This window comes from Ovis aries, chromosome 19 (genome assembly GCF_016772045.2).
Source record: "Ovis aries strain OAR_USU_Benz2616 breed Rambouillet chromosome 19, ARS-UI_Ramb_v3.0, whole genome shotgun sequence".
Taxonomy (NCBI): domain Eukaryota; kingdom Metazoa; phylum Chordata; class Mammalia; order Artiodactyla; family Bovidae; genus Ovis; species Ovis aries.
This window is the reverse complement of record NC_056072.1, coordinates 9,764,258-9,779,406: the sequence shown is the minus strand read 5'-3', so window position 1 is coordinate 9,779,406 and position 15,149 is coordinate 9,764,258. Positions and strand designations below refer to the sequence as shown.

The window sequence follows — 15,149 nt, the reverse complement described above, 5'->3', positions numbered from 1 at the left end:
AATTCCATTTCCATAATGTTATGTAACACACTGTCTTATCCTACTCCATGTGCTGGGGAATGATATTAAAACAATAAAATGGCTGAAATTCATTGGTATCCTAGGTAGAACATTTAGTTCTAACCATCACAGGATAACCAAATGTATGAAAAAACTTACAAGAGTAAATCTGTGGGCATGAAATTTATTTGTAGTCTTACTTGGAATTGTGCCACTAATTAGGATATAGTCAAGTATGTGGTAAAAGTTTGCTGAATAAATGAAGGCATGAGTCACTTGTGTTCTCTTTTACTTTCATATGGAGAATCATTAGAGATGACTGTATATTTGCATATGTATCTATATAAGTTTATAGACATATATACAATTTCCAAATGTGATTATAATACAATTTTAATCAGTGTGAAAACAACTGAATGTTCTCCGGACAATAAATTAATTTCTGGAAGTGCTTCACTAATAAAACTGTCTCCCTACACAGCCATCTCGAATATTCAAATGTAAAGTAAGTTTAACATGATATTAGGAATAAGGTAATACTGGATACAAACATTTAGTGAAAGGAAGGAAGATGGCTCAGCTATAAACAGTAAGTAAAGGGATTTGCTATGCAATAAAAATCAAATGTCTAAATATGAGAGTAATACATTTGGAAAAGAATGGCCAACAACAGCAAAGATCTATCTGTCTTTACCCTTAGCATGATGTAGGCCCAGTAATTCTAAGACTGCTTAAAGAAGTGTTTCAAATTTCTCAGAATAGTATGAAAAGAAAAACATTCAGCCTATATTTGGATCCTTGGGTTTGGGATCACTGCCAGGGTCAGAGGGCTCCATGGAAGATATATTTCAAAAATGAGTTCATATTGGTCAGCTGCCTCCTTCCATTAAGGGAAGATACTAATTTGGCGAACACTTTGCTTCTTCTCAGAGCAGCTCTTGGTTTAAAGCTACTCAACCTATTGGTTTAATGGCTCAATTTAAAAATGCAACATCCTTTTTCCTTAGAACATTTTTCATTGTTCTGGTTTACTTATGATGAAGTCAGTAGACTGAGAAGTGGGGAAATGGAACAGACTTCACAAGGAATGAAGCTGATGATGGTATGTGTGAAATTCCTTTTCAAAGGAAAATTAATATAAAATTAAGGAACAATAATCACCAACTCAATGGACATGCGTTTGGGTGGAGTCCAGGAGTTGGTGATGGACAGGGAGGCCTGGTGTGCTGCGGTTCATGGGGTCACAAGGGGTCGGACACGACTGAGCGACTGAACTGAATCTGGAAGGTAGTTTGCATCTGGCTGCCTAACTCCATAACCAGCTAAAGGACATGGACATGAAAAAATCTAATATACAGAATGTGGTAATATGAAAAATAATGGGAATTACCCATGTATACTTTCCAAATCCTTCTCATTGGCAAGTGTTTTTTAGGTATAGAGTTAACAGAACTGTTAGTCATTGTACTACTATAGCAAAGTGAAAGCTGTGGGGTTTTAGTCTGTCATGAAATACCCCCTGGAAGGGCCAAAGATGATACTCAGATGTTATTTTTCAAAGGTTGTCATAAATCGGTTTTACCTGCAGAATCCACAGGGAGGTAAACATTTTGAGATTACGCAGGAACAGCCTTTTCAGTGTTTCGTGTGTGTGTGTGACTGTTTTGCATCTTTGTAACCAAATTCTTGCTTTATTTTGCCTTGTTTTAAATCATTAGGACAAGCATTAGCACCTTTGAGTTCCTGACTTACTGTCAATACCTGTGGTATTTCACACTATGTGACCCAACTAATGGGTGAAGTTCGACTGGGCCGGTTTCTTTCTTTCTGACTGTGTTGGGTCTTCGCTGCTGAGCACAGGCTTTCTCTCGCTGCGGAGAGCAGGTTTCTCATCGTGGCGGCTTCTCTTCCGGCACACGGGCTCCAGGGCGTGCAGGCTCAGTAGTTGTGGCTTACGGGTTCAGTTGCCCCCTGGCATGTGGCATCTTCCTGGACCAGGGACTGAACCTGTGTTCCCTGCATTGGCAGGTGGAGTCTCAACCACTGGGCCACTCAGGGAAGTCCTAGATTGTGCCTCTTTTAACTTCCCTCTAAGCAAAGATACCTTGTTTCCCAGGTGGTGGATGGAATTTGAATGGAGGTGGCATAGGATTTGGTATAGAGCTGCTGTTTACAGATTTTCCCAGTTGGTGAAGTATAGCTACATGCATTCAATGGGCCTAAAACTCAAGGCCAGGTGTGTACACTTCAAAAATGTGTATTCAATGAGTGGATGCGTCGCATGTCATTCATTTCCAGGAGCCAGCCCTGTGCTATTCACGACAAGAAACTGCAGTTGGTTCAGTGTTTGCCTCCTAGTGTGAGACTAGTTCATTTACAAACAACCAGAATATCTTTTCTGTGCATTATTTATAAAGTATGCTTGAAGGGGATAAAAGGGACACAAGCCAACACATAGGGGAACAGAGAGTGAAAGAAACTGGTGGTAAAAACATGACCTTCCTCCATAAGGTCAAATAGTTTTATTTTGCTTAAACACTACAATACAGTATATATCCATTAAAAAAAGAAAACTCTATTGTGTATATAAATTATTCCTTCCATTCATCAATTCTTTTCTTTTCCATTACAGCTTTGGTACAATGTGATTTCAGTATATAATTTTTTTAAATACTTCTTAGCATCACAAACTCAACACAAAGTACAAAACTAATAATCCAAATTAGGGATAGTATCGTCTACACAGTGGTATTCAGTGGTAGGAGAAAATCTTACCTTGATGAATTCATGTCACTAGCTAAGCTAGAAAGGCATACCTAGCGGACATGACGGAAATATGCACCATTAACCAGCTAACGTGTGGATTAGTCTTTTTTTTTTTTTTTTACAGAATACCAGCAGCAGTCATTTGGGTGTGGAGTGAATACTTAAGTCCTCAGCAAGTTTGCCCACCTGGCTCCTCCTCCTGCAAAGGGCCACGGTAGTGTCGGAAGACACGGGCATGGCCAGAGTGCTCAGAACTTGACCTGCCACCCGGCGTTGCTCATGCTGGCACAGTTGGTCCTGCAGCTGGCCGACACCACGGGGACAGTGCTGGAGGGGCAGGGCGGGCCCATCAGCCTAAGGTTGTTCTGAGGGGTCGTAGGTGTGACGTTACAGTACACGGGCATCCCGGCGGCTGGGAGGGAGCCTTGGCCTGCCTGGGTAGGTAGCATGAGTGGCTGTTGGTACGACTGCTGGGGCAGTCCTTGAGAACCCTGGGTCATTGGCACCTGTGCGGAGACACAAGACATGTCCCTGTATGAGGAGGGCCTTCTGGGGTGTCCCGCAAGCTACGGTTGTGTCATCAAAAACAGTCACGCTTTGGGGTTGGAGTCCCAGCTCTGCTTTTTATCAGCTGTTTCACACTAGGCAAACCATTTAACCACTCTGATTTTCTGATCCCACATGCATAATGACACCTCCTTCAAAGTGGCCCCTGAAAGAGCTGCAGGAGGATGGAACAGCACTTGGGCCGTGTCTGGTGAGAAGTAAATGCTCGGAAAGTGTTAGCTTTGAGCCTCTTTCCTTTTCCTGGCTCTCCAGGGACTGCCGTGTGGACCACCCCCCTCTCTGGATTTCTCTCTGTTTTGGAAAGCCATGCTCCCTCTCTGGTTTTATGCAAAGTGGCCTGGAGCCACTGATAAAAAAAAGAGGCTCTTGTCCCAGGAACCTACCTCACTCTCAACTTGCAACTTTCAAGAACGTTTCATATTGAGTTGGCGGTAGAGACCGATGCAATGTGAACAAGGATGGTCAAGGCAGGAAGACTGAGGATAGGGTCTCTAGGGCCAGAGGTACTTGGTGCAGCTAAATGGAATGATTAACATACTTCACCAACCCTTCGCTTTCCCTCTCAGTGAATTTCAGAATATACGTTACAGAAGGGGGTGTGACGCTTTAAATACTCAATGTGAGTTTAGTCTGGAAAATGCAACTGTCAGGTCCAATAAATACCCTTTAGATCAATCTGAGATGCCATTTAAAAAGCTTAATAAGTTAAATTTGTGGTGAAATGAACTTTCTTTGGCTGTGATCAAAACAAACGAAAATTTGTCACGAGGACTGTCTCTCATTAAGTACCATTTCAACAGAATGTCCAGAGGTCTTCATGAAGAGAACTCGAAAGAATTTTCCTTCATGAATAGAAAGTTTATATGGAACCAGACTTAGAAGGGCATTCAAAAGCCATTTGTGTTATAGAAATGTACATTTTCTGTTTTCTATTTGTCTGGTATAATCTTGACTCAAAATCAACCATCAACACGAGCACCCCCTACCACCTGGCCAACCATCTGAGACGGGGCACACCCACAGGCTGTACTCTGGCAAGTGCTGCTCTTCAGGCACTGTCTCCCAAGCTCCATACACGCACCTGATAGTTAGACACGGCTGGGTAGGAGACCATCACGCTTTGCACTGGAGTTCCCTGCTGGCTGCTCATCACGCCCTGACTCTGAGGTGGCTGCTGCACCCCCACGAGGCCTTGGAACCCCTGTGGACCAGACAAGACTGGCTGGTAACCTGCAAAGAGGAAACATCTTTTGAACTGGTTGTACCAAGGAGACCGAAGATGAAATTGCATGCAGTAAGAGAACCTCACTAGCCAACCTGAAGACCTTTCACTCTCCGTGTTAGGAACGCTTATTTCCTAACTATGCACGTTTTGCTTCTCAAGAGTGGATGAGGGCATGACTCCAAAAAATTCACTGATATTTCCATCCAAGGGTTAGTGTTGTGGTAGTGGTACATTTTTCATGACACAAAGATGGGAACCTCTATTGATGCTGATTGACTGCTGTAAATTTTACCTTTCAGATCTGTCTTTTGCTTTGGTTTCAGTGATACTGGGAGAGGTCACAAATTATCAAGTTTTTCTTTATTAAACTGACTCATTTTCTCACCCTCTGACTTTCCGGCACTACCTCACTTCACAGAGAGATCACCAAACAGCCTATTAACTTGGGACACGTTCTACTTTCCATGCCCTAGTGCATAAGAAGACTCGCAACTCTACCTAATTCAATATTCATTGACTCAGACAAAGGCAACAACAGCAGGTATGCCCCACTTTTATTCTGTTTCACCACTAGCCCCCGAGAGAACGTTCTGGCAAAACACTCCCATAAGAGACCACGTATGTATCATAGATTATATAGAATACAAAATTTAAAGAATGTATCTGCTGGTGTCCTTCCTGGTGGGCCAGTTGGTAGGGTTTCTTTCCTTTCTTTTTTAAGGGGACCAGAATTTATTCTAATTATTTTAACCCCTACTACAAGATGTGGTTTAAAATGCATTCTTAAAGCAAGTCTGTCAACTATTCTTATAAATATTGGAAAGAAAGTTATGATATTGGTGACGATGACACGGTGATAGAGAAATAAAACCGATTCACTTCCATGCTGTAAAATAAGGTCCTTCCAGAGCTCTGGTTATTAATTGGACTGAAATCAGGCCAACTGCTGTCTTAATACAGTTCTCTGGGAGACAGGCTTTACATTTTCTTGATGCGAACACTAAGTTTTACAATCAGATTTTAAAAATTGAAACAAAGGGTAAAAAATTCCTAATCAGTATCCATTGTTTATAAATAGCCTTTCTTTTGAGTGCATGTGAGAGTTTCAATTGAGAAAGGATGAAACTACATTAGCGTCTTTACAATAGACAACACTTGGCAATCCTGTGTTCAGCCAAAAATGTTTTCATTCACCTTAGAAATACTGCGGAAGTGTATCTTGCAAACAGCCACTAAGTTAGGAGATCAGCTCTGTTCGTCAAATGAGATGAAAATGAAGCGAAGTCAGGAACACTCGAAAGAGCAAACTCGGGGTCAGGAGGCTGGAATGGTGCCTGCACCCATCAGTGAGTGGACCCAGGGCGTAATCTGGAAACCATCCTCTGACCTTCTTTTATGTGTCCCATTTTTAAAAATGTTCACATCACTCTCCTCACTCCATTTTAATAGTGGTTTTACTTACTAGGTTATTTTAAATTCTACTATAGACACCACATACTAAGAGTGTAATTAAGGGTCATGGCTGTCTTTCCTGCAGTTATTCTGAGTTCATGGGTACACAGTCAAAGCCTCCCTTACATGTGCTCTGAGGTCTACTGGATGTCAATAACCTCGGCCCAGAGGGTTTATAAATATGGCAAAGTGTTTGAAGTTGATACAATATGAAAAAATCATCAGACTTGGGAACAAGAAATGTGACTTAAGGCCACCTCACGGTCCTCCCTACCTCCCACAATGCCTCATATGCAGGGAGAAATTTCTTTTAACATTCATTGCAAAAATCTGTTCTCTAGGATTTCCCCCTTTTATTCTTATACCCATTGGCCCTGAAAAAAAAAAATTGTTGCTGTTTTATTATTACTAGGACGTTACTACTAGCCATATCAAATTCACTGTAGCAAGGATTATTGTTATATATGTTAAAAAAAAAAAAAACTTGGCATGACTGTAGAAAATTCATGATCACAGCCTTCCTTACCATGTCCTATTTCTATAGCAAAGAGCAAGCAATGTGAGCACACTTTCAGATCTGCGTAATGGTGGTTATTTCTGGCTGAACAGTCAAAGTATAGGTTGAAAATGAGAGAAATGTCTTTAAAAAAAATCAGATTTATACTTGGATCTTATGGTGAAGCCCTGTTGGTCTTGGGGGTACTATTGCAGGATAGGAGGAAGGGGAGGGGAGAGGGCAGGAGAGGTCAGGTGGCCTCACGTCTAAAGAGCATACATTTGCTTATTGAATCCTTCCAGCCTGTCCCAAGTCATCTTCAGAATGACTCTGTTTCACAGCGTCTGTTCAAAAGTAAATTGAGATGGCCTATTAAAGATTCATTTATTATATCAGCTCTATAAACCAAAATTGGGGTGAAGGGAAAAATCAGTCTGATGATAATAGAGCTGCTAAGACATACAGAAAGCAGAATGTCTTGGTAGGAAGAGGAAGTAGCTATCAGATAATATTCAAGGAGAGAAAAAGAATGAGGAGGTCGGGTGGCCTCATCCCAGTAAAGGTGCAGGCCTGGGCTGCGGTGGGAGGGGGATGCAGTTCATCTTCGCCGAGCCCACGGGTGTGGGGACACTGCCGTGGTGTCGCCCTCCCCAAGACACTTCTGCCTGATTTGTGAACTTCAACATCCAGTCACGCAGAGCAATGGGCTACCAGCTCTGCACCAGGATTCCCAGAGTCAACACACTTAAGGCAAATAAAGATTTATGCGGGGAGTGAATCACGCCATACAATTTCTAAATGAAAAGTTAAGGAAAGTCCAATTTATATTCATGAACCCCATTCATTTCTCAGTTCGCTCTCCAGGCAAGAAATTCACACCTGGAATGGTTTAATCGGAGGGCCCCACTGCTTTAAGTGATGCTACAGAAGGTAGGCGGTAGAATGGGTCCTTGAGACAGGAGGCTGTGTGGAATGTGAATCTGAGCTCCGGTCTAGGAATAGACAAACAGAAATGTGATAGCAGTGACCTCAGTGTGAACTAACAGGGTCTGCCTGGGACACAGCTCGCCTGAAGGCGAAGATGGTGGAACCGGCTGGTGGCAGCCTGCTTATCTCATCTACTCAAATGAGAAGCCTGTTCCCGTTTGTCAGTTCTTAGCTGTGAAATGATCTGGTTTTCATATTTATTGAGGATTAGCCAGATAGAATGCATCGTACAAAACAGAAACAGCAACAGTAGCTGCCCTGGAGGCTTGCTAGGGCGATCGTAAAGACATTAGCTATTTGTATTATTCCTTTTTCAGTTGAGGTTAATTCAATTTTCATGTCACATGCGTCATTTATTTTCTGAAGGTAAAAAGGTCAGGAATGGACAAATGCCTCCTGACCAGTAAAAGAATAAATGTCTGGATCTTACAGATCTGAACTTTAACATTGTTTTCAATAAAATATGGCAGTTACTGAATACTCTTTGTAGCCCAAGGGTAATCATTAATAGTCTGTCAAAGAAACATTTTGCTTGATGTAGCCTATTTATGAAAAATCAGAATGTAAATTGGAATTACAATTTAGGAATTAAAAATTGCATGACTGATACAGATGTTATTTCAACTCTTATTTGTAAATACATTGCTGTGGGGCCAACATTTTGGACAAGAATGAATGACAAAGTCACGACCTGTGTTTTTAGGTGTTTGATTCCCTGGCTATTGTTGGTTATGAAGGTTGAAGGTGAGGAAGGTGTATCTTAACTACAAATATTGGGCACATATTGGATTGGCCAGAAAGTTCGCTTGAGTTTTTCTGTATCATCTTACAGGATGAACTTTTTGGCCAACTCAGCATCTACAGAGCAAAGTAAGAAGCTACGCAATTCTCAACACCTTCCCAAGCCACCTAAGCAGCGCAATTTTCTATTGTGTGTAAGTATTCTTGATGTGGTACAATGTCTTTTCAAATGATTAAAGTTAATAACCTGCTTAATAGAAAATATGACTTCTCTTGTGTGAACCAATACACACAGGGCTTCTAAGGAACCAGGGTAGCTGGTTCTGAATTCAGATTCTGTTCTCTGTACATGGTTTTGAGATAGAATTACAGTAGTTCAGCTGTGACATAGCTGGTGAAGAATATGAAAAAGAAAAATGCTTATCCAGGACTGGCTTCTGCCTTTGCTAAATTTTTATAGTTTCATGCATCCCACATACTACTTTCTATTAATAATATCTGCCTGGTTCTGTTTCTTGGTTTCCTATGGATTCTTTTACTTTTTTTTTCTTCTTTAAAGATTCTCCATCATAACTGGCTAATTAGCTATATTGGTTTGATCGCTTACTCTGATCCAGGCAGTAAATTAAGCACTTACACTTTATTGTCACAACAATCCTGGGAGGTAGTCAGTGCTATTAAACTCCTTTTACAAAAGACACAACTATGACCCAGACATTTGGCTAGAACTTAGGTTGAGGTTTTCTGGCTTGAGCATCCCTGTTTTTGCTCCCTAAATTTTAGAACTATTTATTGCACATTCTTCCAACGCTCACATATTAACATAATTTCCTTAGCATGGTGGCTACTCAGTGGCCATTCATTGCATTAATTGTTTTCTCAATAGTTAAAACCATTAAGAGGATGAGAGTTATGATCCATAGTCTGTTGAACACGGTCTTGCTGGTATCAAAGAAAGAAAAATCAAAGGTAAAGCATAGTTGCCCTGACAAAATCAACTCAGACCACTCAATAATTATTTAAAAGATTGGTCACTCAGATAATGGGATACCAGACAAGTGGTCAGGTTGGAGCTGGGTGGGGGGTAAGTCAAATGGATTCTAGTCCCTTCATTTACTTCATTGGTTCCTAATGAAGGAATTAGTTCCTAATGATCAGTGGAAACTACAATTTTCATTTACTAGGTCCATTTCAAAGAATGCCTCTCCTCACAATCTTCAAAGATTCTGTACATTTACTATGGATTGTTTTCTCAAAATGCTCTCAAAATATAAGATAAAAATAACTTGGGACTTCCCTGTTGGTGCAGTGGCTAAGTCTCCCCACTTCCAGTGCAGGGGGCCAGGGTTCAATCCCTGGTCAGGGAATTAGGGCCCACGTGCTAAAACCAAGACCTGACACAGCCAAATAAATATTTTAGAAAAAAAGAAAAAAGCATTAAGAAAAACTTATTTGCTCATTAAATATAACACCAGTTCTGTTACTTGACTGTATCAGGCAGCTAGCTGTGGCTAAGAAAGTCATGTGACCCTTGGAAATAAAAGTATCTATAGTATTTGAAAGTTGGTAAGAGAAGATATACAGAAACTCTAGGATGTCAGATGAAAAGTGTTAGTCGCTCAGCTGTGTCCGACTCTTTGTGACCCCATGGGCTATAGCCCACCAGGCTCCTCTGTCCATGGAATTCTCCAGGCAAGAATACTGGAGTGGGTAGCCTGTCCCTGCTCGAGGAGATCTTCCCAGCCCAGGGATTGAACCTGGGTCTCCTGTTTTACAGCCACTCAGAGGCAGCTGTACTTTGGGAGTTTAGAGGCTGCTCTCATGATTGTTCTAATTCTATGAACACTATGAATTGTTCCCAAGTTTTCTTTCATTAAAAGGGCACTTTTTAAAGACAGGGGTCCCTTCTGGCTTCATCTATCTGAACCACCTTGATGTTCAAGGTGGCTAGCCATGAGTGGAGAGAACAGATGTGTCCTCTGGGATCATGATATCTCTCTGGTTTTCTGAAAGAGGACGACCTCCTTATGCTTCAGAGGAGTAGGTCTGGGGTACTGGATGCTTGGTGCCCATCTCAGGTAGAGTGGAAGGTGCCCTTGACAGTACCACTGGCACTGGGCCTCCCTCGGGGTCCAGGGTCACACAGTCCTCTTGATTCCCCTGGTCTTTGCAGACACTGTCTTGCTTCTCCTCCAGGTGATGACTCCCTGATGCGACAGTGTAGGTTAAGAGGGGTCACCTTTGAAAGGCAAGGCGTGTATCTTTTGAAGCATTTTGCCTTTATGTCAACTTCCTAATTTATGTGCCCTAAAACCCCATGTAGAACTTTTAAAAGAAGAAAGCAGTATAGACTGGATCCAAAGACTTTTTTTTTTTCCTCAAACATGTCCAAAGATTAAGATACAGGATAAAAATATCTTCCTTGGACATCATAAGAAGATACTGTTCTTATATATGAAATAAAATATCATAAAACTGTCCAAAAAATGAAAAAAGAGGGGTATAAAAAAACTGCCCTTTTTTTTTTTCGCTGTTGAAGTTCATTTCGACTTCTTTCATCTTTGGGTAAGTGTCTGCCTTCATCTGATTTACCAGCCATCTCGGTCTCCATCCTCTTTCTCTTCCTCGCAATTTATTATTCAGTGGTTTTCATTCCTTACGAACAAGATGCAGAATGAGCGTGGGAGGCCACGCCCACCCCAGGGAAGCCCAGTCGGTCCTAATGAACTGCAGGAACGCTGTCACCAGACGTAAGTGGGACTACGCTTCCTGAAGCAGTGGTTTCCTTTCTGCTTTCTCTTTTGCTCATTAGCTTGCTTGCTGCACAGAGTGTAATTCTTAGAAGCCTCTTTAGTGTCCCCCGAGAATGTCCATGCATGGGTCATTTTCCCGGGGCCGTCCGTACACATCAGATGAACCACCCTCTTACTGCAAGCTTGGGGCCTCTTCATTGTAATTAGACCATCCGGATCCATGTTATTGCAACTACAAAGCTAGTTTTCTTTCTCTCATTTTTTTTTTTTTTTTTTTCAAATCAGGGCAAACATGAGAGACATTGTTAAGTGACTACAGGAACAGCTCATGCACAGAATTTCAATGAATGCCTCTGAGGGAAGCTGGCATTGAATTCCATTTTAAATGGACGAGGCTGTCATATTATTGAAGTAATTCTCTGAACTTTCCTGGCCCAGAGTGCTGTGCTGACAGCCAGAGAACCTCCACAACCCAGAGGGAGAAAACCTGCAGGAGATTCACAAACGTTTTACTTTCTTAATGAGGCTGCGTAGCTTAGAAAACGTGGCATTCCTGCATTTCTGCACATCTACCAGTGTTAATTATGGGTATGCTTACACCAGGCTGAGTGAAAGCAAACTGGTGCTGAAGCAGCTCAGAGGAGTTCTCTCCACAGACTAAACTCAGGGTAGAGCGAAGACAGAGGTGGGTTTAATCATGGCCTATGGGAGCATTCCCTGTGGGGGGTGTTCCCACTGACAAATTGCTTTCGATCAGCTGGCTAGAACAGGACGATCATGAAGTCAGAAGTCATGGGCTCAACCCCACGGGGATTCTGTTACTGTCCCTCTCACATAGCTACAGGTTATAAGCTAGCCCCGGCCAACTGTTCTGCAAATAAGTGCTATGGTGATAGATTCAATCTGTAGAACCCTACATCAAAACAGAAAGAAAAAAAAACCACCTACTTTATAATTAATCAGAAGTACCCTGTTTATATAAGAAAGCATTATATATTATTTTTCCCAATAGTCAAAGATAACTACCTCCTTCAATTGCAGACTGGCAGGGTTCTTACCTAAACTTTATTCTAGTGGTAGATACCAGCATTTGGGATCTCAGTTCCTCGACCAGGGATTGAACCGATGCCTCCTGCAGTGGGAGTGCAGAGTCTTACCCACTGGGCTGCCAGGGAAGTCCCTCTAGTGGTAGATTTAGCAGTAATACTGTTCCAGTGGTATAGTCTGCTGGGAGGCAACAGCAGTAATCTAGGCCAGAGACGATAAAGACAGATACTAAGGCAGAGATGCAGGATGAGAGAGAAGGGACACACCAGGGAGATACTTAGGACACGAACGGCTAGATACTGGCAGCCAAGAGTTTTAGTGATGTCACCTGTTGGATGGACACCAGCTTGGACTTACTGTACCCTAACCACAGATGTCAGTTGTCCACTGGAACCCAGACTCTGATAAACAAAAGCCCTGATTTGTAGTGCTCACTGATTTCCCTGATATAACTATCCCCACCAATTTCAGGCTACAAAGGGCTTAACAATCAGCTGGCAAAATTCCTGATGTTTTGAATGTTGCTCATGCGGGCCAAAACAAGAGAGCTCTGGCACACCACTGACCTGAATTCAGTGTCAATCTGATTTTCAGTTTACTTAGGTTTTGCTTCTTTTACCCTTCCTTCTTTGAACCAATTGACTATGCTTTGCTCTTTCCTATAAGAATGATTGTAAGAGCCATTCATAGGATGTTTATGGACATGAAGAAGACAGGCACAGAGACACTGGACATACACTGGATATACACTGGAGTTTATACTAAACTGTATACTAGATGTACACTGGTGTATACTGGACTGAGCTGTACACTGGACTGTATACTAGATATACACTGGTGTATAATGGACTGGGCTGGACACCAGACTATACACTGGATATACACTGGAGTATATATTTAACTGTATACTAGATGTACACTGGTGTATACTGGACTGGGCTGGACACTGGATGTACACTGGAGTTTATACTAAACTGTATACTAGATGTACACTGGTGTATACAGGACTGAGCTGTACACTGGAGTGTATACTGGAGTATATACTAGACTGTATACTAGATGTACACTGGTGTATACTGGACTGAGCTGTACACTGGACTGTATACTAGATATACACTGGTGTATACTGGACTGGGCTGGACACTGGATGTACACTGGAGTGTATACTGAACTGTATACTAGATATACACTGGTGTATACTGGACTGTACACTGGCTGTGTCCAGATGTGCACTTGACCATGTACCAGAGTGTCAGATGTGTGGCAGCTGTGTCCAGCTGTGCACCAGATGTGTCTAGCTGCATTCCAGATGTGTCTAGCTGTGTGCCAGATAAGCATTTGCCCATATACCAGATTGTCCAGCTGTGTCCTTATACCCTGGCCTGGATATATACTGTACTGTACAGTATACTGCACACTGGACTGGACTGGACACTGGACTGTACCTTATGATGTACACTGGACCAGACTGGACGTTGGACTGCATAGTAGACTGTATACTGTACTATATACTGGACCCGACTGTGCCTTATGGTGTACAATAGACTGTATGCTGGACTGCACAGTATACACTGGACTGGACACTAGGCTAGACTGCGCAGTACACTGGACTATATAGTATGCTGTGTACAGTGGGTGTACACTGGGATATACACTGGCTTTGAAGAAACTGAAAGAAGTACCAGCATGATGTTTTCTGGTACATCATGGATACACATCCTTTGAACATATATATGCAGAAGGCCAAGCTCTAATGATTCGGGGTTTAGTTTCTCCTGAGTTTTCCTTGAGGTCTAGGTGGACAACATCAGTCCATTTTCAATTTCAAGATGCCAAAAAAGTTTAAAGGTCAATTTGCTTACATTTTATTACAACAAGAGTGATTGATTCTAAATTATATAACGGGTAGCTCAAAAACAAAAATCCCACACCTAAACCTGGTATAAATGGTTTTCTACTCATAACTAATATTTTACAAGGAGAAAATCTGGGGATAAAAATTTGTAAGGAAATTCTCATCGTGGGGTTCAGGGAACATTACTTTTGAATCCTTTGTGTTTCTATCAGTTTTCCAACAGATGGCCCCAAAGTGAAGCTGCTGGGCAACAGATGATGTCACAAGTCCGAGCAACAAGAACGAGATAGTTTCTGTTCATCTACCTAATCAACCCATGATTATCCTTGTTAACAGCAATAAGAACAGTCTTTAATCTCACCATGCGGGGAACTGTTATTTAAAATTATTGCTTTTATCTGGTTGAGAAAACAATTAGAAATCTACAGCCTTGTCCATGCAAATACAAATGTGCTTATCTTTTTAGCTGGAGCTGCAGGATATATCCCATTTCACAATAATTAAAGTAAAAATAAAAATGAAGGATGAATGGTCTTCCGCCCAAGGCCTGCTAGAGTTTCATCGTGGTTAGATTCTTTGTGCTGTGCTTAGTTGCTCAGTCATGTCCAGTGCTTTGCAACCCCATGGACTGCAGCCCGCCAGGCTCCTCTGTCCATCAGGATTATCCAGGCAACGATACTGGAGTGGGTTGCCATGCCCTCCTCCAGGGGATCGTCCCAACTCAGGGATCAAACCCAGGTCTCCTACATTGCAGGCATATTCTTTACCATCTGAGCCACCAGGGAAGCTTATAAGCACCCAAATAAAGCATAAGCTATGTTGACAGTCACACCCTTTGCTGCCTGCTGAATTCACTGTAACGAGATGATGCCAACACACTGGATCTAAGAGAACCAGTTGAGGCCTCATGGTCTGTCTTTGGCAGCACATCAGGTTGCGCTGAGCGTGAACTAAACCGGGCCCACCTTGCAGTCCCTTCTCAAAGCTTTGAATTCTCAAGGTTTGCCACTCAGTCCTGCCTCTCACCACATCTCCATCTCCGAGTGCCTGCTCCCCTGCCCTGCTTCCCTGACAATGGTTCTCAACATTCTCCTGTCTCTGGAATCACTTGGTTAAAATAACCAAGTTAAAACACAGATTGCTGGGCTCCAACCTCCAGAGGTTTTGATTTGGCAGGTTTGGGTGGGGCCTTGGGATGTGCCATCTTGACAAGTTCCCAGGGGGCTGCTGATGCTGCTGGTCTGGGGACCACACTTTGAA

The 15,149-nt window shown here is 42.3% G+C and overlaps 1 protein-coding gene across 31 annotated transcripts in view; it reads right to left on the bottom strand.

The window, feature by feature from the left end:
• Nucleotides 1-2,486: 2,486 nt before the first annotated feature.
• The window catches only part of ARPP21 (cAMP regulated phosphoprotein 21), a 163,519-nt gene continuing 150,856 nt past the window's right edge, over nt 2,487-15,149 (bottom strand). For all 31 annotated transcript variants that reach the window (XM_027957983.2, XM_060402774.1, XM_060402776.1 and 28 more), the window contains 2 exons: nt 4,415-4,563; nt 2,487-3,272 (listed from right to left, as the gene is read on the bottom strand). In XM_027957983.2, coding sequence (XP_027813784.1) covers nt 3,015-3,272; nt 4,415-4,563 — 407 coding nt within the window. In that variant the 3' untranslated portion in view covers nt 2,487-3,014. The remainder of the gene's footprint in view (nt 3,273-4,414; nt 4,564-15,149) is intronic.